This window comes from Schistocerca serialis, chromosome 11 (assembly GCF_023864345.2).
Source record: "Schistocerca serialis cubense isolate TAMUIC-IGC-003099 chromosome 11, iqSchSeri2.2, whole genome shotgun sequence".
Classification (NCBI taxonomy): domain Eukaryota; kingdom Metazoa; phylum Arthropoda; class Insecta; order Orthoptera; family Acrididae; genus Schistocerca; species Schistocerca serialis.
Window position 1 is genome coordinate 64,241,772 of NC_064648.1, and position 27,904 is coordinate 64,269,675.

Here is a 27,904-nt window from a genome sequence, read left to right on the forward strand (position 1 = left end):
TCAAACAGAACCTTCTAGTTTAATTTGTTTTACAATATCATTTACAACTCTTTTGATCCACCTTGAATAAACACACAGTACAGAACTTTTTTCCATTGCGAAACATTCTTTATTTACATAACAGGTAGTTTGTGCACCAGCTGAAATCATGTAAACTGTTCACAATCAAGATATCATTTACTGAGTGTATTGCATACTTATTCACAAGTGACTGAGGTGGCTGTGGCAGGAATCACCTTGCTGTGGCCGGAGAATAAACCAGATGGATCCGTCACAGTTAAGGGGGCAATATATTTAACAGTGCAAATGTAACCGACCCGACATGTTTCACTACAGCTACCCTACACAGAAAAAGTATCAGTCCACACATCTGCCACAGGTAACTCCCAGAAAATCACACGAAACTGCACCGGCAGATCTACGAGGTCATCTGCAGTCACTCAGCTGGCTCGAATGTGTAGTGGACCACTCCAGGGGCCGGTAGCTGCTTCGCCAACTGAAACCCAAAATTAGTCAGTCAAAACAGAGAAGGTCCTGCCTTCCAACTGTACAGAAAATGCCTTCCAAGTGTACAGAAAACAACTGATATAAGCAGTCAGAAATATAAGTAATTTACTTATTTATACACTGGCAGGTCCTTAGCACAAAAGTTCAAAGACTGATGCCGTTCTTAATCAAAGCTGCATCTACTACTGCATGTGTCATCTCTCACAATGCTACGACAAAACTGACTGATATGTAGGTCAATTTGCATCTGTCAGCCACTTCAGTAAATTGATCAATGTGATTTTTGCAGAGAGTAGTCCCAGACCCCGAACCTTTTTTAGACACCTCTGTACCTATTTATCAAGTTTTCCAGCATCTTTACTTTCATACACTGCTTAATTACACTGTGCCAGAAACTTAGCATTTACACCACAATACTACTCTCATCGTATTTCATTTTGTGAGGTGCTGTTAAAGTTGCAAAGAACATTTCCAGCTTTGTTGATGGGACTGAAATATAATGGATGCCTCATTTCTGTAGGAGTCTACCGAACTGTTTGGATTTGGGCCTGCACGAGAGAGCATCAACTTCTCTTTCTACATCTCAACCTCAACCTCTTTCTCACGCATTCTTGGTTTTGACTACAGCACCCACTCAATTTGATTGTCCGAGTACCCATTCCTTCCGATATCTTATTTCTACCGTGTCATCCGAAAGCATTCTGAGCTCTATAGACTGGAGTCTTTAGTACCACGTTTCTTTGTGCACCTCGAGCCACCGTTATGTCACAGACAGAGGGCAGCGTTTGTCGGTTTTCTATATACACTGCAACCGAGAGATTTGTGCAGTCTTCTGTCAACACATCACAGAAAGATATTTGGCTCTGGTTTTCAAGTTCCATTACAAAATTTACGTTAGGACAGATACAATGTAAATGTTCTAGGAACTTCCCACGTATAGGTTTGCCACGACGGGCGATAACAAAATACTCGTAACCACGCCGTCTGCTTCTTCACAATTTTTGCTGTTGGAGAGGAAATAATTGACATCCTCACGTGTCTAGAAAGTTATGCAACACAATCTAACTTTCAGCAAAATAACTGGTACTTCTGTCTGCAGTCTCACAATGGGTGGTTGCTTACTACACGAGTGGATACCAGTTATTTTCAGGAAGCCTTTCTGAGTGATGTCTTCTGGGAAAATTCAGCCAATATATATTTGGATGGCTTAATGATTTAATCAATCATAAAAAGCAACTGCCAATACATTGATGTTGAAATTACAGCTAACTGTAATGTAGAAAGTTGTAATATTCGTATTGGCTATGGTCTTCTCCTCCTACTTAACCCTGTGGTGCAGAGCGTCCACTACAGTAGTCAGCTGTTAACGGTCCCTATTTTGGCATTTTCAATTAGTCCTGAGACTGCAAATGCACACAGTTCACTGCAGTAGGCACTCCCTACTGGTGTTGTGTCCTGCGTGCATTTGCAGACTCACGACTGATTGAAAACGCCAGAAAATTCACCATTATAAGTTGTCCACTGCAGTGAAATTCATGCACCACAGGGTTAAAGATGGACATGCCAAAATTTCCACGATTAATTCCAAGGATTCAGAAAGTGAGACTCTCGTAATGAGAGACTACATAGTATTCCTATCTTGGCGCCAAAGAGCAGACTATTAACACAGTCAATGGGATATGCAAAGCACTGGATTAAAACCAGCTGTCGCCAAGCATTACTTCAAACATACTTGAGTCCAGGACAGTGGTGCAAAGGCTACATTTCTGGGACAGCGTAATTAAGGAATACGTCAAGATACAGATGCCAGAAAACTCAATAAGTAGGTACGGAGGTTTCAATCTAAACAAGGCTTTGGGTCGGTAATTAAGATCTTGCTCGTCATCACATCCGCAAAAACTGGGAAATGCTGATAGAATGTGTGTTTCGTGGACTTTTGGCATGGGCTCTGAAACGAGGGCATCAAAGCACACAGTGGAGAATCCAAAGTCAAACTTAAAATCACAACATGTTATACACTGAAGAGCAGAAGAAACTGGTACACCTGCCTAATATCGCGGAGGGCCCCCCCGCGAGCATGCAGAAGTTCTACAACACAATGTGGCACGGACTTGACTATTGTCTGAAGTAATGCTGGAAGGAACTGACACCACGAATCCTGCAGGGCCGTCAATAAATCCGAAGAGTGAGAGGGAGCGGAGATCTCTTCTGAACAGCACGTTGCAAGGCATCCCCGATATGCTCAACAATGTTCATGTCTGGGGAGTTTGGTGGCTAGAGGAAGTGTTTAAACTCAGAGCTGTGTTCCTGGAGGCATTCTGCAGCAATTTTGGACATGTGGGGTGTCACGCTGTCCTGCTGGAATTGCCAAGTCCATTGGAATGTGCAATGGACACGAATGGATGCAGGTGATCAGACAGGATGCTTACGTACGTGCCACCTGTCAGAGTCGTATCTAGATGTATCAGGTGTTCCACATCACTACAACTGCACACGCCCCTCACCATTACAGAGCCTTCACCAGCTTGAACAGTCCCCTGCTGACATACAGGGTCCACGGATTCACGAGGTTGACTCCATACCCGTACACATCCGTCCGCTCGATACAATTTGAAACGAGAGTTGTCCGCCAAGTCAACATGTTTCCGGTTAACAACAATCCAATGTCGGTGTCGACATGCCCAGGTGAGGCGTAAAGCTTTGTGTGGTGCAGTCATCAAGGGGTACACGGTGCGCCTTCTGCTCCAAGACCCCCTTACCGATGATGTTTCGTTGAATGGTTCACATGCTGACACTTGTTGATGGCCCATGAAATCTGTAGCAATTTGCAGAAGGGCTGGACTTTTGTCACTTTGAATGATTCTCTTCAGTCATCGTCAGTCCCGTTCTTGCAGGATCTTTTCCCGGCCGCAGCGATGTCCGAGATTTGATGTTTCACCGGATTCTTAATATTCACACTGTACATTCATGGAATGGTCGTATGGGAAAATCCCCACTTCATCGCTACCTCGGAGATGCTGTGTCCCATCACTCGTGCGCCAACTGTAACACCACATTCAGACTAACTTAAATCTTGATAACCTACCATTGTATTAGCAGTAACCAATCTTGCGCCAGACATTTTTTATCTTATACAGACGTTGCAGAATGCAGCACCTTATTCTGCCTGTTTACAAATCTCTATTTGAATACGCATGCCTAAATCAGTTTCTTTGGCGCTTCAGTGTAAATTAAAGTCGCCCACCGAATTCTGCTGTGTCTATGTGAAGGTTTATCTCATTAACAGCAGGAAGGATTTAACTAATAGATGTACTGATTCACAGTGAAGGTTTGTGCATATGATTTGTAAACATTTTGTGCAGGCAGGGTGAATTATGATGACTGTCAGCTAAGTTGTGCCTCCTGAGAGCTTTCCTGGTGAGCACTGCTTAAACCATTCAAATTATACTAGGACTACTGACCTGACCCCGCTTCACGCAGTTAGCACTAAGTATCTACAGCCAGACAACTTGTCTGGCATTGTGCTAATATATACTACTATACAGACAAGTCATTTAACACTGCTACCAAAAAAGCTCGAAAAGTTCTCAGCCAATTTAAATCAAATTTTACATGATACTTTAATGAACATTCAGACAGACATACACTATATATTTTTAAATTGATATGTAATATATCACGATAAAACATCATTACCGAACATCTCGAAAAGTCTTTGACCAGTTCACTTCCAATTTTATACAATACTCTAAAGAACATTCAGATGGACATAGACTGTATATTTCTGTAGTGCATGCTGTCCAACTAGGATAGCATGGCATTTAAACTGTTAGACAAACTGATTTTTCCTTATACAGGGTGTTTTACAAAGATACGCAAATATTTTAATACATTATTCTACATGTAAAACTAAAGAAAAAAGGTCATATAAACATAGGTCCACAAATGTTTAGCTACGGAGTTATGGCTTATAAAAGATTTTGCCTGAAATTTATAAAGTTGGCTAATATGAGGCCATCACAAAACTGTATGAGGTTAAAGTAAAGCACAATTTCCATTTATATTGTTGTTATTGATCTGTGGAATCTAATAAAACATGCCCCAGATGTGTATCTGGAATAGTTTTCCATAACATCCAGAGAAGCAAAGATGTAATTTTGTAAAATTTGTAATTTATTATCTACTTGGCCCAATCTGTTTTTTAAATTTCAGACAATTGCACAAAGTTTTCAACAGACGTTGTATGGAATTTAATTTTGGAAAAAACGATGGTAATAACATTAACAGGAACTGTACGAATGTGTCAGATAATCTGCTTTTATTAATGCCATAGCATACGTGAATTCATGTTAAACCAGAAAAAACCGCTCACTGTTAAGCAAGTTGTACAGTGTACATACAATTTCACCATACATTCACAACAAATATTCAAAAATGTCTCCACTGAGTTCAATGCATTTAGCTGCACATGTTTGAACAGATTTTGTTGCTCATTTCAGTTTCACAGGGCGGTTGTTAATTTTGTCTGCTGAATTTGTAATGCGAGCAAGTAATGCCTTGCTTGTATTGACTGTGTCCTCGTAAACTACGTCTGGGATATGTTTCATTAGGTTCACCAGACCCACAACATAAAATAAATGGAAATTGTGCTTTACTTAACCTCGTAAAGCTTTGGGATGGCTTCATATTAGTGAAGTTGCTAAATTTCAGGCGAAATCTTTTATTAGCCGTAACTCCATAACTAAACATTTGTGGACTTAGGTTTATATGAACTTTTTTCTTTAGTTTTACTTGTAGAACAATATATTAAAATATTTGCACATCTCCGTGAATCACCGTGTATAGTCCTCCTTGCCAATGGCCTTGCCGCAGTGGTAACACGGGTTCCCTTCAGATCGCCAAAGTTTAGTGCTGTCAGGCTCGTCTAGCACTTGGATGGGCAACCGTCCGATCTGCCGAGTGATGTTGCACTCCGCTCTTTGCAAGGCCAATTGAGGAGCTACTTGACTGAGAAGTATCAGCTCCAGTCACGAAAACTGACAACGGCCGGGAGAGTGACGCGCTGGAAACGTGCCCATCCGTATCCCCATCCAGTGACGCCTATCGTCTGAGGACGACACGGCGGTCGGTCAGTACCGTTGGGCGTTCTGAGGCCTGTTCGGACAAAGTTTTTTATATATTCTTTATTATTTTATATATATATATATATATATATATATATATATATATATATATATATATATATATATATATATATATATATAAAAGCAAAAACTGTACAAACATGCTGTTTTGTTTTCTTCGTCGTAGTTGCTTTTTGCAGGAAATAGGAAAGGTGTATTTATGGCTTATCAGCTTACGATTAGAATACTACTATGGAATCTGAATTTGCAATAACAGTAAACGAGGAGGGGATGGACAGAGGTGGGAAGGGGGAGGGGGGGCGGCAGGGAACTGTCAGAGGGGGAGGAGATGGACAGACAGGGAGAAGCAGGAAAAGAATCAAAGAATCATAAACACACACACACACACACACACACACACACACACACACATAGAGAGAGAGAGAGAGAGAGAGAGAGAGAGATATTGGGGGGGGGGGGGGGAGATGGACAAGCTATTTATACAGGGTGTTACAAAAAGGTACGGCCAAACTTTCAGGAAACAATCCTCACACACAAAGAAAGAAAATACGTTATGTGGACGTGTGTCCGGAAACGCTTACTTTCCATGTTGGAGCTGATTTTATTACTTCTCTTCAAATCACATTAATCATGGAATGGAAACACACAGCAACAGAACCTACCAGCGTGACTTCAAACACTTTGTTACAGGAAATGTTCAAAATGTCCTTCGTTAGCGAGGATACGTGCATCCACCCTCCGTTGCACGGAATCCCTGATGCGCTGGTGCAGCCCTGGAGAATGGCGTATTGTATCACAGCTGTCCACAATACGAGCACCAAGAGTCTCTACATTTGGTACCGGGGTTGCGTAGACAAGAGCTTTCAAATGCCCCCATAAATGAAAGCCAAGAGGGTTGAGGTCAGGAGAGAGTGGAGGCCACAGAATTGCTCCGCCTCTACCAATCCGTCGGTCACCGAATCTGTTGTTGAGAAGCATACAAACACTTCGACTGAAATGTGTAGGAGCTCCATCGTGCATGGACCACATGTTGTGTCATATTTGTAAAGGCACATGTTGTAGCAGCACAGGTAGAGTATCCCGTATGAAATCGTGATAACGTGCTCCATTGAGCATAGGTGGAAGAATGTGGGGCCCAATCGAGACATCACCGACAATGCCTGCCCAAAGGTTCACAGAAAATCAGCCCACACATGTTGAGTGTGAAAATTTAAAATTTGATCACTTTGGAATGAAGCCTCATCCGTAAAGAGAACATTTGCACTGAAATGAGGATTGACACATTGTCGGATGAACCATTCGCAGAAGTGTACCCGTGGAGGCCAATCAGCTGCTGAAAGTGCCTGCACATACTGTACACGGTACGGAAACAACTGGTTCTCCTGTAACACTCTCCATACAGTGACGTGGTCAACGTTACCTTGTACAGCAGCAACTTCTCTGACGCTGACATTAGGGTTATCGTCAACTGCACGAAGAATTGCCTCGTCCATTGCAGGTTTCCTCGTCGTTCTAGGTCTTCCCCAGTCGCGAGTCGTAGGCTGGGATGTTCCGTGCTCCCTAAGACGCCGATCGATTGCTTTGAACGTCTTCCTGTCGGGACACCTTCGTTCTGGAAATCTGTCTCGATACAAACGTACCGCGCCACGGCTATTGCCCCGTGCTAATCCATACATCAAATGGGCATCTGCCAACTCCGCATTTGTAAACACTGCACTGGCTGCAAAACCACGTTCGTGATGAACACTAACCTGTTGATGCTACGTACTGATGTGCTTGATACTAGTACTGTAGAGCAATGAGCCACATGTCAACACAAGCAGCGAAGTCAACATTAACTTCCTCCAATTGCGCCAACTGGCAGTGAATCGAGGAAGTACAGTACATACTGACAAAACTAAAATGATCTCTAACATGGAAATTAAGCGTTTCCGGACCCATGTCCACATAACATATTTTCTTAATTTGTGTGTGAGGAATTTTTCCTGAAAGTTTGGCCGTAGCTTTTCGTAACACCCTGTAGATTCAGGTCAAGCTTCACTGCTCTCTAGAGTTGCGGTGACTGTTTACTGCTTTTCCCACCAGATACTGCCTCCTCTGTGACCAGCTTGTAGTTTCCATCATTGGCACGACATGTCACTCAAAATGCCAATTACACATGAAACAGATAACAGGGTATACATCACAGTCTCCTCATTGCTGTAATTACGAGTGAGGATTGAAAAGTAACACACAAACAGTTTTTTCCTCCCCTGGAATTGCAGCTGCAATATTGAAATTTGATGAAAATATAATGTGCTACAAGGGGTACTCTGTTTTCATGTGCAGGTCTAGCAAGAGAAGTCTGGATTACAGAAGAAAACTGGTGTGTGTTACTGTTATCAACTTGTGAAGAACAGCTAAGTGTAGTTGATATTTATGGCCAAATGGCATCAACCGTGTAAAATTTATAGGGACGAACACGGTGTGTACGGAGGACAACCGCACGGACCGAAGCTGTCTCCAGGTGGTGTGCATTCTTCCGAGAGGGTCGTATGAACCTCAGTGATTCGCCACACTCCAGGAGACTGGTGAGAGCTGCAATGCCAGATAGTGTCAGTGCCATTGGGGTGAGAATTTTGAATGACTGGTGTGTGCAACTGCGAACCTTATTGCAGCAATTCAACATTTCCCATCGTGCAGTGTACAATATTGTTCATTACATGTTGAAATTTTGTAAAATTAGTGCTCACTGGGTACCTAAGGACTTGACTGATAACCACAATTGCCGGCAACTGACAAGTTTGGATCACTTACCGTGTTACGCTGCAAAAGGAGAACGTCTTTTTGAAAGAAATCGTCACTGGTGACAAGTCGTGAGAGTACCACTACACGTCCGAAATTGAGCAGACCTCTACAGATTGGAAACGTGCTCGTCCCCCAGTAAAAAAAAAAAAATATTCAGAGTGAGTTATTCCGCAAGGAAAGTGCTTGTGACAGTGTTCTGTGATATGCAGGATGTGTTACTGGTGGACTTTGTTGAACTGTGAATGCTGCAGCCTACATTAAAACTTTGGTTTAGCCAAATAGCGCCCTTTGTGACAAATGCCACAATGTTAATGCTGGCGGTGTCAAACTTCTTGGTAAAAGTGCTCACACCCATGTTGCTGCTCCTATTCGTGAGAAAATTGCCAAATTTGGGTAGGAGGTGCTCCAGCATCCACCGTACAGTCCAGACCCCGCACCGTCAGACTTTCATCTGTTTGGACCCGTGAAGAAATTTCTGGCCGGCCGACACTTTGCGACAGATGCGGAAGTGAAATTGGCAGTCCGCAGATGGCTATACTCCGACCAAATGGACTTCTACAAATAGTGCGTACTGAAACTGGTACCACAAAATGTGCTGAGAATGTCGGTGACTATGTTGAAAAGTAGGTAAAAGGTGTAAGTTCATTTGTGATCTTTTTAGTTTTGTTATCTATTCAATTATGTAACATTATTCTCTGAATTTTAATCATAACTCACAGTGGCCCATAAATCAGATCACTGTTACAACAGGCAAGGCATCTGGTCGTAGATACTTCGTGCTACCCGTGTGAAAAGGGCGGGTCGCTACAGTCGACGACAGCGTTTGTGGCCTCTGGCAGCACAGCAGGTCACGAGGAAAGCTGCACTGTGAACTCGGCTGAAAGTGCACGGACAGCAACTGACTTAAGTTCCTGCACCTAGGCAACGGCACAGACTGGCTCGCCCAAATCTGCCTCACGTTTGAAAAATGAGTACGGATTAAAAGTAAGTCCACTTGCCTGCTTGTGAAACACTCGGTGCCTTCTCGGCATTTCAGCCATTATGAGAAAACACACAGACTACCTTATTCGTCAGTCTTACTTTCGTGCACACAAAACACAACAGAACACTCAAATACGATGGAAGTTTACACAGTACAAAAAGCAAAACAGGCCGAGTGTCGACTTTCCAGCTTCGCAGCTGTCAACTGTGTACCCCCGGCCCAGAGGCCGTGGACTACAGTCAGCTAGAAATAGCAACACGGGACCGACAACAGTCCACAGCGTGGTCGGAGTCCAGGCAGTGAGTAAACGTAACAGCTCAACTTGCAGCACCTGAAGAAGACAACTGGACTGATTCTTTAAACATTGTTAATAAAAAGGAAGCAACAACTCTGCAGAACACCCGAAAGTACACCATTAAGCTACATTCATACAACTAGGAAGTGTCTGGCTTTTTATAATGCATGTCACATAGGATTGTGTGTGTGTGTGTGTGTGTGTGTAAAACAGAAAATTCTGGTCATATGTAAAATAACTGTGTGGGTGAAAGCCTTCCATTCATTCAATCATCTACCAGTCAGCCTGGACGGCAATAGAAGACAGCAAAAGGAAAGCCACAGCTTAAAATTCCACATTAAGAAATAATTTACGTAGTAGGATCACACGAACATACCACTATCCCACAAACTCCTACATGAAGGACATAGAAATCGGCACATATTCCACAGAGAAGCAACTGAAAGAGTTGAAAAATATCTTGCGGGGTCCAGACGGAATCCCAGTTCGATTTTACGGATAGTACTCTGCGAAATTGGTTCCTTATGTAGCTCAAGTTTATGGTGACCAGAAAAAATGCATGCACGATTCCTATATATGTGAAGGGTAACAAAATGGACCCGCATAATTACAAATATCCTCAACATCCGTTCACTGCAAAATTATTGAACACATTCCGAGTTCATCACTCTTATTCCCAACACACACAAATGGTCGGACAGATAATGTGGGCAGCAATTTACCACCATTAGCTGATGCTGCTGTGCTTATTGGAAGGTGTAATCGTTTAGTGGCTATACTCTGTCCATCATAAGAATAAATCTGATGTAAACAAACACAAATGCAATGATTGGTGTTGTTGTGCTCTTGCAATTAGGTCCCACTTATATATTAGATATCTTATTACTACGGTATGTTAAATGAAACTTTAAGATATTCTACTATATTAACAATCATCAACGTTTAATCATGCTTTAGCTACATTGTTTTTATTTCAAAAATAGCGTACAGTTGCAGTCACTGCACTGATGTGGTCAGAGTGTCGCACTGTTAATAAGCAGTATGAAAATGGGTGAAGCTGCTTCCTACTACGTAGTGAAACACATGAGTGGAACTCTGTTAAGAAGTGCTCACGAACAGGTTATTCTTAATGTTTTGCTTTGAACTTTTCCGAGGTACTGTGTTTGATACAGCAGACTGTGGATACGCATTCGACATATACTGTAATTTGCCACTGTACCATTACAATATGAACCAAACAGAACTGATCTGGAGCCAAGTTAAGGGATTTGTACGAGAAATAAGACTTAAGCAGCCACACATACTGGAACTAATGCACGCAGCTTTTTCACATGTCACTACCGAATACTGGTGGGATGTAGAACGGTTCTTCATAAACGAAGAGGAGAAAACGCGGCACCTGGGTGGCTATGTGGGCTCTGTCGATCGTCGACTCGTTATCAACGTAGCAGGTGACAATTCCAGAACTGAAATGTATTTTTTGGATTCTGGTAAGGAAGGAACTAAGAGATTAACAGACAACTGACTGTAATTAATACCTTCAGTGGCTTCAGTATTCAACAATATGGTGAAATCTCTACAGTATGCTTTTGCGCCACACTTAGCTCACTCAGAAAAATTACCCTGTTTTTAAGTTAGGAATTTTCATCACTATGTTAGGTGGGAACAAGAGCATCTTTCACTTTCTGTCTGGTCGCCTAAGAACCGTGCGGTAGTGCTGGAGTTTTGCCTGGTGGCACTGGCTGTATCTTGACATTCACTGTTGTGCAAAAAGCACACCCCCTTCAAACATTGCTCTTCTTTTCTTTTGTCTTTTTTAATAGAATTTCACAGTACTGTGCAGCATCAGTTCATAAATCATCCTTCCATGCCCCTGGACATATTACACTGAGGAGTATCACTCACCTTCCAGTTCAAAGTGCTCGAGAGATCCCTATGCAGATGCGATTCTGTTGAATGTGTGCTGGTCTGTGAGCTGCTTTTGTACGCTTCTCACACCCAATTTTTGAATACCGTGTGTTTCAATAACAACTTCATGCAGATGAGATCTGAATATTTCTGGAACACATTGGGTTCATCTCCCTGAACTCAATCAATTTCTTCAATCTCATTCCCCATGCCGTCAATCACAATTCAGGGATGCCACTCCTCTGTTCCCCACGAACATTCGTTCTGCCACGTTTAAACTCTTGACACCACTTGTACACATTAGTACGATTCAGCACATTGAGCCTGTAAACAGGTCTGATTTAGTTAAAAATGTAGAACACACATTTCCCTTTGCGAGAAGAAACTGGATTACACTCCTCACCTCACATCTGGTGGGATTCAAAGTACAGAAACTTATTTCTACAACGCACTATGAGAGTTTTCTGCTGATAAGAGACAAATCAGCACACATTCCACTGTCAACACCTTGCCCTCTAATGTCTTGCTGCCAACTTTGTCAAGGAGGAAAAAAGAAATTCCTTTCACTGTCAGAGGCTGAGGACTCTTCCTTTCTGGGCACACCTCATACAAAGGCAACTGTCCCTCCTGCAGGTAATGACTGCTTTTGCTAAATAAATCTGTAATGACACTAAGTTACAGCCACATTGCAGTCCGGACGAAAATTGTATTTTAGCCCAACACAATACACAGCAGAGTGTCTGGAGGAGGACCACCACATTAGCTACTGCCAGTCAGAAGAAGGGGGAAGGTGTGGGGAATGTGCATACAACTGGCGACAACTGAGCCACCTACCAATGTTACAACTTCATGAACTTTAATTGGACTTACGAACAATGAACAGGTTCCTTCTAGTTTTTAAGCTGAATACAGTGACAGAGTCAGAATGTGGTGCAAATTATTTCCTGCACTTCAATTTCCGTTAGGGAGTTGGTGAACAAATATTCAAGTAAAATAACTATTGCATTACTGTGCCTTGTCAATCTTTACATATAGGCCATGATAATAAACAAAACAACCAGAATCATTTTTTTAAATAGGGGAGTGCCACTCTTTTGAAGCTTTGTAGCAAATTAAAACTGTGCGCCAGCCTGAGACTCGAACCTAAAACCTCACCTTTCTAGGGCAATGCCCTGCTTTCAACACGATTCACACACAATTCAGACTTGTGAGTCATGCCTCAATAGCTCAGAACATTGACCAAGAAGGCAAGGTACTAGGTTCCAATTCTGGCCTGGCACATGGTTTTAATCTAATAAGAAGTTTCAAACAACAACAACAACAACAACAACAACAACAACAACAATAATGTTTACAGGCAGTAGTTCTGGTAATCTAACTGTGGTAACAAATTTCCACTTCACAAAAAGAATATGTACTGTGAATATTAGGTTCTATGTGTAATTCCAGTTTCACGTGACACCAACTAAATAGTTTATCTAAAAACAAAGATGCTGCAACTTACTAAACAAAAGTGTTGGTATGTTGATAGGAGACAACACACACACAAATTTCAAGCTTTTGCAACCCACAGTTGCTTCATCACGAAAGAGGGAAGGAGAGGGAAAGACGAAAGGATGTGGGTTTTAAGCGAGAGGGTTAGGAGTCAATCCAATCCTGGGAGTGGAAAGACTTACCTTAAGGGGAAAAGGGACACACACACACACACACACACACACACACACACACACACACAGTACTGCCGATGGATGTGCGTGTGCGTGTATACCTGTCCCTTTTCCCCCTAAGGTAAGTCTTTCCGCTCCCAGGATTGGAATGACTCCTTACCCTCTCCCTTAAAACCCACATCCTTTCGTCTTTCCCTCTCCTCCTCTCTTTCCTGATGAAGCAACCGTGGGTTACGAAGCTTGAAATTTGTGTGTGTGTGTGTGTGTGTGTGTGTGTGTGTGTGTGTGTGTGTGTGTGTGTGTGTGTTTTATTGTCTCCTATCAACATACCAACTCTTTCGTTTGGTAAGTTACAGCATCTTTGTTTTTAGATATATTTTTCCCACATGGAATGTTTTCCTCTATTATATTCATACAACTAAATAGTTTTGAAGATTGTGAAGTAGGGTAGTCAACAAAGAATACTTGCCACAGGTCTGAACATCTTGTAGTCATCCAGCAGGTAGTACAGCCCAAAGAATCCACCGACGACCCCGACAAAGGCCAGCGCCTGCTGCGTTGCCGTAAAACGCGGTCTTCCAGAAATGTCGTATCGGTCCTCCCCGAACATGTCAAACTCTACGTGCAGCTGAAACCACACGAAACATTCGCATCATTGGTAGTCAACAGAAACATATCCACTTATCTATTAGTACTCCCCCAAAACACACACACACACACACACACACACACACACACACACACACACACACACACACACACACACACACACACAGAGACTTTGTAGTTTCTACTGCGACCACCAGATGGCAGAAGCAGCATCACTGGAAAAATTTGTTAGTTTTGAAACCTCTATTACTGTCAGTCGCTTTTAAGGTTGTCATCTGACATTTTGAGTTTGCTCTATTTCATGCGTTTTGTGTGTTTTCGTGTCTATTTAGCATTGAAAATGTGCAGTGAAGAAGAGGCACATTTGCAGCAAATGATGTACAAGGCTCTTAACATGCCTGTAGAAGATGAAAATAAAGCATTTGATGCTGATCAGTTTACATATCATCTGAGTATATTGGCAAGTGCAGATCTTTCTCAAAATTGAGTTCTTGCATGTGTTTATCATATTATTTTCACAGATTGTGTTGTTATGATCAACTGTCCACCAGGAAATGAATCTGAAGATGTTAGTGCAGTGAATGTAATATTGGACTACGTATCTTGCTACGTATCAAGTTGCAGCACACTGTGCTCCACCATGAATGCTGAATTTTAGACGATAAATGGGTATTCAATGGACAAATATATTATACTAGAACTGACATGTGATTACATTTTCAAGCATTTTGGGTGCATAGATCCTGAGAAATCAGTACCCAGAACAACCACCTCTGGCTATATTAACGGCCTTGATATGCCTGGGCATTGAGTCAAACAGAGCTCGGATGGCGTGTACAGGTACAGCTACCAACACAGCTTCAACACGATACCACAGTTCATAAAGAGTAGTGACAAGCGAATTGTTACGAGCCAGTTGCTCAGCCACCATTGACCAGACGTTTTCAATTGGTGAGAGATTTGGAGAATGTGCTGGCCAGGGCAGCAGTCAAACATTTTCTGTATTCAGAAAGAGCCGTACAGGACCTGCAACATGCGGTCGTGCATTATCCTGCTGAAATGTAGGGTTTCGCAGGGATCAAATGAAGGGTAGAGCCACGGGTCCTAACACATCTGAAATGTAATGTCCACTGTTCAAAGCACAGTCAATGCGAACAAGAGGTGACCGAGACGTGTAACCAATGGCACCCGATACCATCACGCCGGATGATACGCCAGTACGTGCGTTCACCGCGATGTCGCCAAACACGGATGCGACCTTCATGATGCTGTAAACAGAATCTGGATTCATCCGAAAAAACTATGTTTTGCCATTCGTGCACCCAAGTTCGTCATTGAATACACCATCACAGACGCTCCTGTCTGTGATGCAGCGTCAAGGGTAGCCGCAGCCGTGGTCTCCGAGCTGATAGTCCGTGCTGCCACAAACTTCGTCAAACTGTTCGAGCAGATGGTTGTTGTCTTGCAAACGTCTATCTGTTGACTCAGGGATCGAGACGTGGCTGCACGATTCGTTACAGCCATGCGGATAAGATGCCTGTCATCTCGACTGCTAGTGATACGAGGCTGTCGGGACGCTGAACGGCGTTCCGTATTACCCTTCTGAACCCACCGATTCCATATTCTGCTGACAATCATTGGATCTCGACCAATGTGAGCAGAAATGTCGTGATAGAATAAACCGCAATTGCGACAGGCTACAATCCGACCTTTATCAAAGTCGGAAATGCGATGGTACGCATTTCTCCTCCTTACACGAGGCATCACAACAACGTTTCGCCAGGCAATGCCGGTCAACTGCTGTTTGTGTATGAGAAATCGGTCGGAAACTTTCCTCATGACAGCACGTCGTAGGTGTCGCCACCGGCACCAACCTTGTGTGAATGCTCTAAAAAGCTGATCATTTGCATATCACAGCATCTTCTTCCTGTCGGTTAAATTTCCCGTCTGTAGCACGCCATCTTCATGGTGTAGCAATTTTAATGGCCAGTAGCGTACTACAAAAAAAATTTGAACAGGTAGACCACATGTTTGCTTATGCATCTGAATATTAGAAGTCCTTTTCAGTATTTTGTTCAGCAATAAATGCAACTAAATTGCAGTTACATTTCTGTATTCAGCTTCAACACTAACAATACCACAATAAGCACATTTAATGCAGACAGTCGAATAAACTAAAAATGTTTTGAATCCAACTACAAATTTCTACACAATTTATAGCTTACTTATTTTAGCTAGCCCACCAGTACTGGCGACTATTGGTACACCGCTGTAAGTGTTAATAACTGGCTGTCACAAAATATTTTTTACTTCCTTTTTTGTTGTGTATTAACTTAATCCTATCATGAGCTGAACAGTAAATCCATATCTGATGTTAGCTTGTCTCTCCATTATATACAGTTCTGTCAAAATGTAAATCATAAACTGCAAAATTAAAAAAAAAATATACATGTTTAATTGGAATAATAATTACTTTTCCAGTACGAACATAAGTTTTACAGAAGTATAAATATGAAAGACATCTTTATTACATAGGAATTGTGTGTCAGCTGGTATATATTTCCTTTCTTGTTTCTCTTTGAACCATCTAATGCAGTCTCTTCTCCAACCAATTGATCTGTGTGTGTCCATCTCAAGTAGGAAATTGTAGCCTCCCACCATACTAATATCTAATGGTCACGATGCTGTCTTTCTGTCACATCGACTAGATGAAAGTGCTCACTGTGTGTCTAAGTCTACATCTACATCTACATACATACTTTACAAGCCAGCGTACAATGCGTGGCGGAGGGTATCCTGTACCACTTCCTTTGCTGTTCCACATGCAAACAGAGCTACGGTAAAACCACTATCTATATGCTTCCGTATTAACCCTAATTTCTCTTACCTTATTTTTGTGGCCCTCACCCAAAATGTATGTCGGTGGTAGTAAGATCATCCCGCAGTCAGCTTCAAATGTCATTTCTCTACATTTCCTCAACAGCATTCCTTGAAAGGAATGTCGCCTTGCCTGTGGTGATACTCATTTGCATTCCACAACCATCTCTGTGACAACTGTGTGCTGCTCAAACCTACTACTAACAAATCTAGCAATCTGCCTCTGCACGGCTTCGATGTCTTCCTTTAATTAGACCAGGTGCGGATCCCAACAATTCAAATGAGGATCACCACAGGGAAGGCGACATTCCTTTCAAGGAATGCTGTTGAGGAAATTTATAGAAATCACATTTGAAGCTGACTACGGGATGATCTTACTACCACATTCATAATGGGTGGCAGGGACAAAGATTCCAGTGAAATTTTTTTAAGTACTTTATCTGTAAACTACCTTGAGCAGTTAAACAGAGAACCGACTCGTGGCGATAACATATTAGACCTTCTGGTGACAAACAGACCCGAACTATTTGAAACAGTTAATGCAGAACAGGGAATCAGCGATCATAAATCGGTTACTGCATCGATGATTTCAGCCGTAAATAGAAATATTAAAAAAGGTAGGAAGATTTTTCTGTTTAGCGAAAGTGACAAAAAGCAGATTTCAGAGTACCTGACGGCTCAACACAAAAGTTTTGTCTCGAGTACAGATAGTGTTGAGGATCAGTGGACAAAGTTCAAAACCATCGTACAATATGCGTTAGATGAGTATGTGCCAAGGAAGATTGTAAGAGATGGAAAAGAGCCACCGTGGTACAAAAACCGAGTTAGAAAACTGCTGCGGAAGCAAAGGGAACTTCACAGCAAACATAAACATAGCCAACACCTTGCAGACAAACAAAAACTACGAAAAGGGAAATGTAATGTGAGGAGGGCCATGCGAGAGGCGTCCAATGAATTCGAAAGTAAAGTTCTATGTACTGACTTGGCAGAAAATCCTAAGAAATTTTGGTCTTATGTCAAAGCGGTAGGTGGATCAAAACAAAATGTCCAGACACTGTGACCAAAATGGTAATGAAACAGAGGATGACAGACTAAAGGCCGAAATACTAAATGTCTTTTTCCAAAGCTGTTTCACAGAGGAAGACTGCACTGTAGTTCCTTCTCTAGATTGTCGCACAGATGACAAAATGGTAGATATCGAAATAGATGACAGAGGGATAGAGAAACAATTAAATTGCACAAAAGAGGAAAGGTCGCTGGGATACCAGTTTGATTTTACACAGAGTACGTGAAGGAACTTGCCCTCCTTCTTGCAGCGGTGTACCGTAGGTCTCTAGAAGAGCGTAGCGTTCCAAAGGATTGGAAAAGGGCACAGGTCATCCCCGTTTTCCAGAAGGGACGTAGAACAGATGTGCAGAACAATAGACCTATATCTCTAACATCTATCAGTTGTAGAATTTTGGAACACACATAATGTTTTGGAACATGTATTATGTTCGAGTATAATGACTTTTCTGGAGACTAGAAATCTACTCTGTAGGAATCAGTATGGGTTTCGAAAAAGACAATTGTGTGAAACCCAGCTCGCGCTATTCGCCCATGAGACTCAGAGGGCCATAGACACGGGTTTCCAGGTAGATGCCGTGTTTGACTTCCACAAGGCGTTTGAAACAGTTCCCCACCGTCGTTTAATGAACGAAGTAAGAGCATATGGACTATCAGACCAATTGTGTGATTGGATTGAAGAGTTCCTAGATAACAGAACACAGCATGTCATTCTCAATGGAGAGAAGTCTTCCTAAGTAAGAGTGATTTCAGGTGTGCCGCAGGGGAGTGTCGTAGGACCGTTGCTTTTCACAGTATACATAAATGACCTTGTGGATGACATCGGAAGTTCACTGAGGCTTTTTGCAGATGATGCTGTGGTATATCGAGAGGTTGTAACAATGGAAAATTGTACTGAAATGCAGGAGGATCTGCAGCGAATTGACGTGCGGTGCAGGGAATGGCAATTGAATCTCCATGTAGACAAGTGTAATGTGCTGCGAATACACAGAAAGATAGATCCTTTATCGTTTAGCTACAAAATAGCAGGTCAGCAACTGGAAACAGTTAATTCCATAAATTACCTGGAAGCACGCATTAGGAGTGATTTAAAATGGAATGATCATACAAAGTTGATCGTCGGTAAAGCAGATGCCAGACAGATTCATTGGAAGAATCCTAAGGAAATGCAATCTGAAAACAAAGGAAGTAGGTTACAGTATGCTTGTTCGCCCACTGCTCGAATACTGCTCAGCAGTGTGGGATCTGTACCAGATAGGGTTGAAGGAAGAGATAGAGAAGATGCAACGGAGAGCAGCGCGCTTCGTTACAGGATCATTTAGTAATTGCGAAAGTGTTATGGAGATGATAGATAAACTCCAGTGGAAGACTCTTAAGGAGAGACGCTCAGTAGCTCGGTACGGGCTTTTGTTGAAGTTTCGAGAACATACCTTCACCGAGGAGTCGAGCAGTATATTGCTCCCTCCTACGTATATCTTGCGGAGAGACCGTGAGGATAAAATCAGAGAGATTAGAGCCCACACAGAAGCATATCGACAATCCTTCTTTCCATGAACGATATGAGACTGGAATAGAAGGGAGAACCGATAGAGGTACTCAAGGTACCCTCCACTACACACCGTTAGGTGGCTTGCGGAGTATGGATGTAGATGTAGAAGCAGTACTCAAGAATAGGTCGCACTATGGTCCTATATCTCCTTTACAGATGAACCAAACTTTCCAAAAATTCTCCCAACAAACCAAAGTCGACCATTCGTTTTCCCTAGCACAATCCTCACATGCTCATTACACTTCGTATCACTTTGCAGCGTTACACTCAGATATTTAAATAACGTGACTGACAAGCAGGTGCTACCAATGCTGTATCTGAACATTAGAGGTTTGTTTTTTCTACTCATCTGGATTAACTTACATTTTTCTACATTTAGAGCCACCTGTCATTCATCACACCAACCGGAAATTTTGTCTAAGTCATCTTGCATCAGCCTACAGTCACTAAACGACAACAATTTCCCATACACCATAGCATCATCAGGAAACAACCACAGATATCTGCCAGATCACTCACGTATATAGATAGCATATAATAGTGGTCCTATGACACTTTCCTCGGGGCACTGCTGATGATAACCTCATCTGAAACACTCACCATCAAGGAAAACACAATGGGTTCCATTATTTCAGAAGCCTTTGAGCCACTCTCATATCTGGGAGACATTACTCAAACTATCAGTGAAAGAATTGAGATGACTGTTCAGAGAGTGAATCTCTGGACTGAAACAGCCTGAATCATTGAACTTTCCCATCAAGTTGGCTACACCATTCTCCTAATTTACATTCTCTCACAGCCAGAGCTGGAAGACCCATCTTCTAAAGCTTAGTGAACTACAGTTCCTGAAGTGATTTAGGGAATTCATAGAAAACCCAAGTCAGGACAGTCGGATGTGAGTTTGAACAGCAGTCCTCCAGAATGCGAGTCCAGTGTGTTAACCACTGTGCCACCTCGCTCGGTCAGAACAATGTAATTTGACATAATCAGAAAAAGAAATGCAACATACGTGACGCAAAGGTTATTAATTTAATTTTCGCAAGTGAAACCGTTGCATTTCAACCTTAACCTGTGCTGCAGACCAGTCCATCATCACAAACATATATTTTATGCTATGCCAACCCACAACACCACTGCAATATTCCGGCCTAACCTAGACACCGGGCTGAGCTACAGTTCAGTCTGTCACCATGACCAGCTTTTTTTAGTTTTCACATTTGTCGGTTTCACCAACTCACAACCAAACTGTCACATTCTCACCTAACTGCAACCTCGAAATTTGGGACAAACTTGTAAAAACAGTCAAATATTTGTGAATATCCGGTTTACAAATTAAACTGCTGCTTGTCCCATTCATTGTAATTTAAGCTGTGCTAATTCACGACATATTTGGATGAAACAGTAAAATGTATGTGACAACAGCAAAGACGACAACAGCTTCAGTATGACCTCTAGGAATTCATTGCGTTTTTTCTCACCTCTCATTGGCTATGTGAAACTATCATTTCACTGGCTACGTGATACCGACAATATTGTCAACTTGTGACAGTAGATGAACAGTGCTGCAACTGCTGCTGACCCTGGTCCAGACTTTAGCTGAAAGATTTCACATAGTAAAATTGCTTTTTCACTTATTACTACACAGGTACCGTTCATTTAAAAAAAACATGTTTGTGCACCAAGTGTTACTCTTTTTTTTAACATGCTTCTTTACTACACGAGCCCCAATTTTTATGCCAAGTTTGTCACTAGTTCCGTTTCTGCTTCTTCTCAATGCTTCGCTCCATATTCTGTGCTCTAAACTGACTGCACATCCCATGCAGAAAGCTCCTGCAATATATCCTCACATTCTTTACCCCGTATACTCACAGGCTCATTGTAGTTCCTCTTGTGCTCCGGGAAATCCCAGGGGTAGTACGGGTCGCGGCTCTCGCCCGAGACCTCCGGCAGCTTAGGGTAGTCCCCGTAGCCCATGCCGTCATCTGGGTAGGGCTCGTACTGGTCCGGTCTCAGCCCATACTTCTTGGCTGCCTCTTCACGCTCCTTCTGTGTCTGAGGGTACGGCCCAGGCTTCCAGTCCTTGTTCCAATCTGTGAAGATAAACCTCAAACTCATTCTCATCTTCACACAGGGTGACTACAGCATGTGTATCAGAAGGGGACACACACACACACACACACACACACACACACACACACACACACACACACACACACACACACACACACACACACAGAGAGAGAGAGAGAGAGAGAGAGAGAGAGAGAGAGAGAGAGAGAGAGAGAGATAACTTTGGGTGTACACCAAAGAGTTATAGGACCATTACTTTTCTTACATCTTTTCTACTGTGAGCTCTTCGCTATTACCAACAGTTTACAGAATGCAGTCAGCAATTGAAAACACACAAACACACCACTGTATTATTGTCTATGGATAGAACAAGCAGTACACATGAAGAGAAATGTGCCTCACGGGTTTACTGCACTTTGTAGGTCATTCATAACAGCAAACAACTTACAGAAATGAAAATGTGTTTCACAGCAGTGAAGGTGGATTAGTGCCCGTACCTCTGAAGTTATGCATTTTACAGCTCTGGTTCGATGGACATTTTTATTCTGTTTTCGTCTATACTACCACAGTTCAAAATATGGAATACTTTTTTCAACAACCTGTGTAAAATAACTAAGGAAGATCTAGGATGGAATGTAACAATATTATGAAAAGGTTAGTCAGTACCATATAGCGGAGATGATGGGTCGCATGTAGGCACAACAAAAAGACTGCCAGAAAGCGTGCTTTCGGCCAATGAGGCCGAGGTCTCAGCAGCCGGAGACTGTGGTAATGTGTGTGTGAGTTGCATTTATGCGAGTGTGTGTACGTTGTCTATTTCTGACGATGGCCTCGTTGGCCAAAAGCTCACTTTCTGACAGTCTTTTCGTTGTGCCTATCTGCGACCCAGCATCTCCGCCATATAGTTAGCAGCAACTATCCTTTTCATAATACTATTGTGCAAAGTAACTAGTTCCACGAGGCTTGTAGCATATGATGCTGCTGTCCACAGAGAAGTCTTAACGCTAGAAAAATTTGCAGTGGATTGACACTTGGCACAGGTATTGGCAGATGAACCTAGACATAAATAAAAGTAACACATTCCACATAAATGGGGAGAAAAACCCATTATTGTACAATTATACGATTTCAGGACTCCCTCTTAAAGCTGTCACTGTTCTGGCGTAAAGTGAAGCGCTGGCATGCCAGTAGGAACATTAGAGCAGAGAGGGTTGTGAAGAAGACGTTAGCCAATTGCACACGGACCGACCCACCTCTGGACGACACCGCGACGGCAGCATCATCTGTGCTAAGAGAACACGAGCGCTGCACCCGAGTGGCCACAGGAGTTCTACGAGTTCCAGAACGGCACGCGGACTAGTCATTCTTGCTTCTACTATGTAGCATTGTCTATACTGAAGAGATTTATGTTAACAGAATATTCCGTCGGTTATTGGTAGAACAACACTATAATAAATGAGAAACACCAGTTTGCTTTTGTTCTACAGTATTAATTTTTATTGTGTTAACTGGTTTTTGGCTTACAAGGCCATCTTCAGACATTTTCTGAGTATTGTCACCAAAGAAATTACAATGTTTGCAAACAACATTGGAAGAGAAGTAACACATATAGATGGAAGCAGAAACATACAGTAAGTAACATCCTTAACAGTGTGGTGGTAATGCACTGAATAAGTAAAATATTGAACAGTAAATAAATAAAAATGGAGTAGACAGGAAGAATTTTTAACACAAAATAGGAACAGCACACCTATATAAGTTTCTATTAATAAACAAAACTGTTAATAAAATCAGCACTTGACAAGGCTACATCAGGAGGTATAAAACGGTTTGCTAATCCATGGTGACAGAGGAGGGAAAATCCCCACCAAAGTACAAGTGAATGACGGAGGATCGAAAAGTAATGCACAATATTCTTCTTTCCTAGTGTTGCAGCTGGAATGTTGAAATTTCATGGCAATATAGTTTGAAGTTTGTGCTGCAGAGGGTATTTTGTTCTCACTTGTAGCCCTAACGAGAGAAGCCTGAACTAGGAAAAAAAATGTGGTGTGCGTGTTTCAATCACCGACTTGTGAAGAGCACCGACTTGTTTGATATTTGTGGACCAAAGGGCATAAACCAAGTGAAATTTACAGGGATATGTACGGTGTGTATGCAGACGATAGTACGGGCTGTAGCTGTGTGTCTGGATGGCGCACATTCTTCCGAAAGGGCCATATGAAAGTTAGTGAGTCACCACACTCCAGGCAGCTAGTAAAAGCTGCAATCCCACAGAACGTCGGAGCCATCGAGGCAGCAATTTTGAATGACCAGCACGTGCAACTGCGAGCTTATCACAGCAGTTCCACATTTCCCATGGTGCTGTGTGCAATATTGTTCACAACATTAATGCTGTTGGTGTCTAACTTCTTCGTGACAATGCTCGCTCCATGTTGCTGCTCCTGTTTGAGAGATAATTGCCAAATCTGGGTGGGATGTGCTCCAGCATCCAGCATACACACTGGACCTTGCACCGTTTGATTTTCATCTGTTTGGTCCCGTGAAGAAATTCCTGGCCGGCCAGCACTATGCAACAGATGTGGAAGTGAAATGAGCTGTTTGCAGATGGCTATACTCCAACCATACAGACTTCTACGAACAAGGCATAATGAAACTGGTACCACAAAATGTGTCTAGTGTGTTGGTGACCACGTGGAAAAGTAGGAACAAAGGTGCATGTTCATTAGCGACTTATTTTGTTTCGCTCCTATTAAACTTTTTGGCAATAAAATCATTGAGAGGTACTTTCCAATCTCCCCTCATACATTAAACATTTATTTTTACTTATTTATTACTTGCTATCTACTAAGACAAATGTAATGAGGAGTAGCAAAAATGAAATTAGTTAAAGAGTGAACATCAAAGCTGGGTGCAACAAACACAGAGGGGGAAGCATGGTGGTCATAAACAGCAGATTAGCACAGGTAAAGAGGGGATTCCTTGCCAAAACAAGTCTACTAGTGTCAAACATGGGCCCTAATTTGGAGAAGACATTTCTGCATCTACATTGCTACTCTACAAATCACAGTTGGTAGAGGGTTCATCGAACCACCTTCACACTAATCCTCTATTATTCCACTCTCAAACAACATGTGGAAAAAAGAAACCTTTTTTGGCATACATATGCAGGATAACCTGAAATGGGACACACACCTGATTAATGTAAATAAAAAGTTAAATACACTTACATATGCTGTATGAACCCTCTCACAAAATACAATACGTGCATCAGCAGTCACAATATACCTGTGCAGTATACATTCACTAACAACATGGAATTATCTTTTTGGGATAACTCCATACGTAGCAAAAAAACATTTAAGCTACAAAAAATGGTTTCAGAATAACACATGCTAAATACAGAGACTTTTGTAAACCAATATTTAAAAGTCTCAGTATACTGTCCCTTCCTTGATTATGTATCACCGAAGTACTAATCTTCATAAAAAGCAAGCATATTAAAAGAAGACAATCTCGTCAAGCATAAATGTGATTTCCATTCTCACGATACTTGGCAGAAGCATTATCTGCATGTCAATACAGTAAGTACGGACATTAGTCGGGAAGGAGTCTATCATACTGACATTATGTTGTATAACCACATGCCATCCCTCCTGAAGCAGATACAAAAATTTACCCAAGTTTAAGGTGAAACTAAAAGAGTACTTACTTGACCACTGCTTCTATTCTGTAACTGATCACATTCTTAACCATGTTATTTTTCAATCATCTTAGTGTTTTTATAATTACTTTACCAATATTCAACATGTACTGAATGTTTTTTAAATTACAGTATGTATAAGCCTGTGTGTACTATATTCCAATTTAAAAGATGAATGAAGAAATACAAATACAAAACTGAATTCCACAAAAAATTTTCAAAAACTGCACTAATGGCTCGAAAACCAAAAACAAATCGGTAACCGATAATTACTGTACTGAGATTAAAAATAACTCTTGGACAAACCAACGAAAACCTCTGAAACCAAGTACGACACAGCGAAAAGACACATTATGACCATCTGCAAACAAATCAGAAACAAAAAAAGCTAACACTAGAATGTGCCACCTCTTTCTCTACCACATCCTCTACAAACACGATTCATTTCAAAGATGTGGCACCTCAATGGTTTCACACAACACAACATAGTTACAACACGGATCAAAGACAATGGAGGGTAGCATAACTGTCAGTTGTCCCGCATAGCATCATCTTATTCATGTTACAGATCAGAAAGCATAAAACTCTTGAAAAGGGTTGTCTGGTTCAGCTTAGAAGGTATGCAATATCTTTAGAAACTTAAATTACACCAAAATTAAACATCCTGACTTGCCCCAGTGATTACACATGTATAAGATGAATCTTGGCTTACACTATACTTCATTTAGATATATTGTTTTAAGTGTGGCCAAGATAAAAGGTCTCACAAAATCAACTTGTCTGAATAAGGCTATTGTAACATAGCCTATAATGCTTAAAGTTTTAAAAAGTGAATGAACTTCTAGTCTGTTTACATGATGTAGGAAGTCAAACAGAAAATTTATCTATTGCACCTGAGTGTACAGGAATCTATATGCTAAACAAGAATAAGTTAGCAACCCATTTGTCAGAGGAAAATGTAGAGAAAGGAAGAGTTATTGCATATCTTCAAACTAGCAACCAATTTATTCTATTTAAAGCTGTAGTTTCTGTACAGATCAATAACTAACCTAATTCCTTCTACACAATATGTTGTAATTACTGCAGTAAATAGACCTTCAATGGGGAAATTTACGTATATTTACAGAAAAAAATTCTGTCACTATTACATAACATGGCAGATACATTAAAGCAAAAAGTAATTTGTAGATTTTAATATTATTTTTCTGAAAGGTCACAAACAATTTGGAAATATTCCGTTTCTTCGCAAGCAGACTATTACTAATATCGAATAAAACATAGTAAGCACAGTTCTGAGCTCCAGACCACATTGAGAAATAAGAAGGAAGGAAAGAAAGTGAAACAGGACATTCCAAAAACCTATTTGTCTGTTTGATTGACTGTCAAAAAGATGATTTATTTTTCTTGGTTTCACTGGTTAATGCCTTAGAGCATCATTCTCTGGGGTTAACTTTTGGGTTAATTGTAGTCTTCAACAATATTTTGTTGACTCATGCTCACATTGTCATCTTTAAACTTTGCCTAGATCTCAGGCTATGCTACAAAGCAGTAGGTCACCAGAATTAAGCTTGTGTGTTCACATTCACTGACTTTGTGAACTCAACAAAACAGTCACATTTCAGCCTGGTGCAGAACTTGAGCTATGATCAGGATCACTCACTCACTGCAAACTGGGTTCAGAACAAATAACAGATTCGAAACAAATGTTGTAGTCATCTATTTTGCTTCTGCACGTGCACCCCTCACATCAGGTGCCTGAATGTCAGCAAACTGAAGCTCACTTTCACTGAGGGACGAAGTGTTTGGTGCACAGAAATGTGTAATATTTAGGATATGTGTTGTCCCCTACAGAACCTCTCTGAAATATTGGGCACACTGACATCAGTACATGTACACCCTAACTAAGATTTTGATCACTGATTAACTTTAATCTGAAAACAGTAACATCCATAAATATAAGAAGGGGAAATGAATTATAATTATTATCCATCACTTATCTTTGACAATTTGTAATTGTATCACATTCAAGTGTTTTAATAATATTTCATATAGAAAACAGTGTAAATCTCACAAAATAATGGTAGCCTAAAATTTATGTAAAAAATGTAGTACATGATCAGCAAATTGCCATGTTTTCTACCAAGAATGCACATTACAGTTTTAAACATCATACCAATAACCACTGAACATGAGAATAATTAAGTGACTAATATATCAATAGGTGTGAAGAATTTTAATCAAAGTTTCTGATTTGCAGTATGCAAACTATCATCTTAGGTCATTTATAACTTCCTGCAAATCATACAAAAATCATACGAGGTGACACACACAATCATTCGACAAAAATTCATACTTTTGTCAGGTAACAAGTGAACTCATTTATTTTTGTACATAAGTTATGGATCTAGAAATTACAGAGCTACGGTGTTGCCTGTATTATAACCTAACTTCTACATTTACTTGACTGTGAAGTTCTTGCAATGCGTATACAAAACAATAAACCACAAGAGAAACTTATCTAGTTCTTTCGTACTCACATTTTCTGACAACCTGATAAGTAGGTACTATATTACATTTGTTTAGCGCTCCGCTCCTCAATAACTGCACTACCATTGCCATTTTGGCGAGTTGCCTTCCGACAGCTGCTTAAATTAGTCTTTGGCGGATTTGGATATGCATCAGCTGTAGAGTCGATACGGCGTTACCACACCTAAATTGGTCACTGCGACTTCTATATTCATTTT

The 27,904-nt window shown here is 41.3% G+C and overlaps 1 protein-coding gene across 1 annotated transcript; it reads right to left on the bottom strand.

Annotated features, from left to right (window-relative positions):
• LOC126426803 (NADH dehydrogenase [ubiquinone] 1 beta subcomplex subunit 8, mitochondrial) lies at positions 1–27,855 on the bottom strand. Its single transcript, XM_050088806.1, has 4 exons — positions 27,698–27,855; positions 21,260–21,480; positions 13,760–13,918; positions 1–496 (listed from the first exon to the last, which is right to left on the bottom strand). Exons 1-4 carry the CDS (start codon positions 27,777–27,779, stop codon positions 437–439), a joined length of 522 nt encoding a protein of 173 aa, XP_049944763.1. The 5' UTR covers positions 27,780–27,855; the 3' UTR covers positions 1–436.
• Between the last annotated feature and the right edge of the window lie 49 nt (positions 27,856–27,904).

Excerpts from the sequence above, each read along its gene's own strand:
- LOC126426803 (XM_050088806.1), bottom strand. The coding sequence starts at position 27,779 with ATGGCAATGGTAGTGCAGTTATTGAGGAGCGGAGCGCTAAACAAATGT. Across the intron at positions 21,481-27,697 it reads TTATCAGGTTGTCAGAAAAT|ATTGGAACAAGGACTGGAAG; the intron begins GTGAGTACGAAA and ends TTATCTTCACAG. Across the intron at positions 497-13,759 it reads ACAAGATGTTCAGACCTGTG|TTGGCGAAGCAGCTACCGGC; the intron begins GCAAGTATTCTT and ends TTTGGGTTTCAG.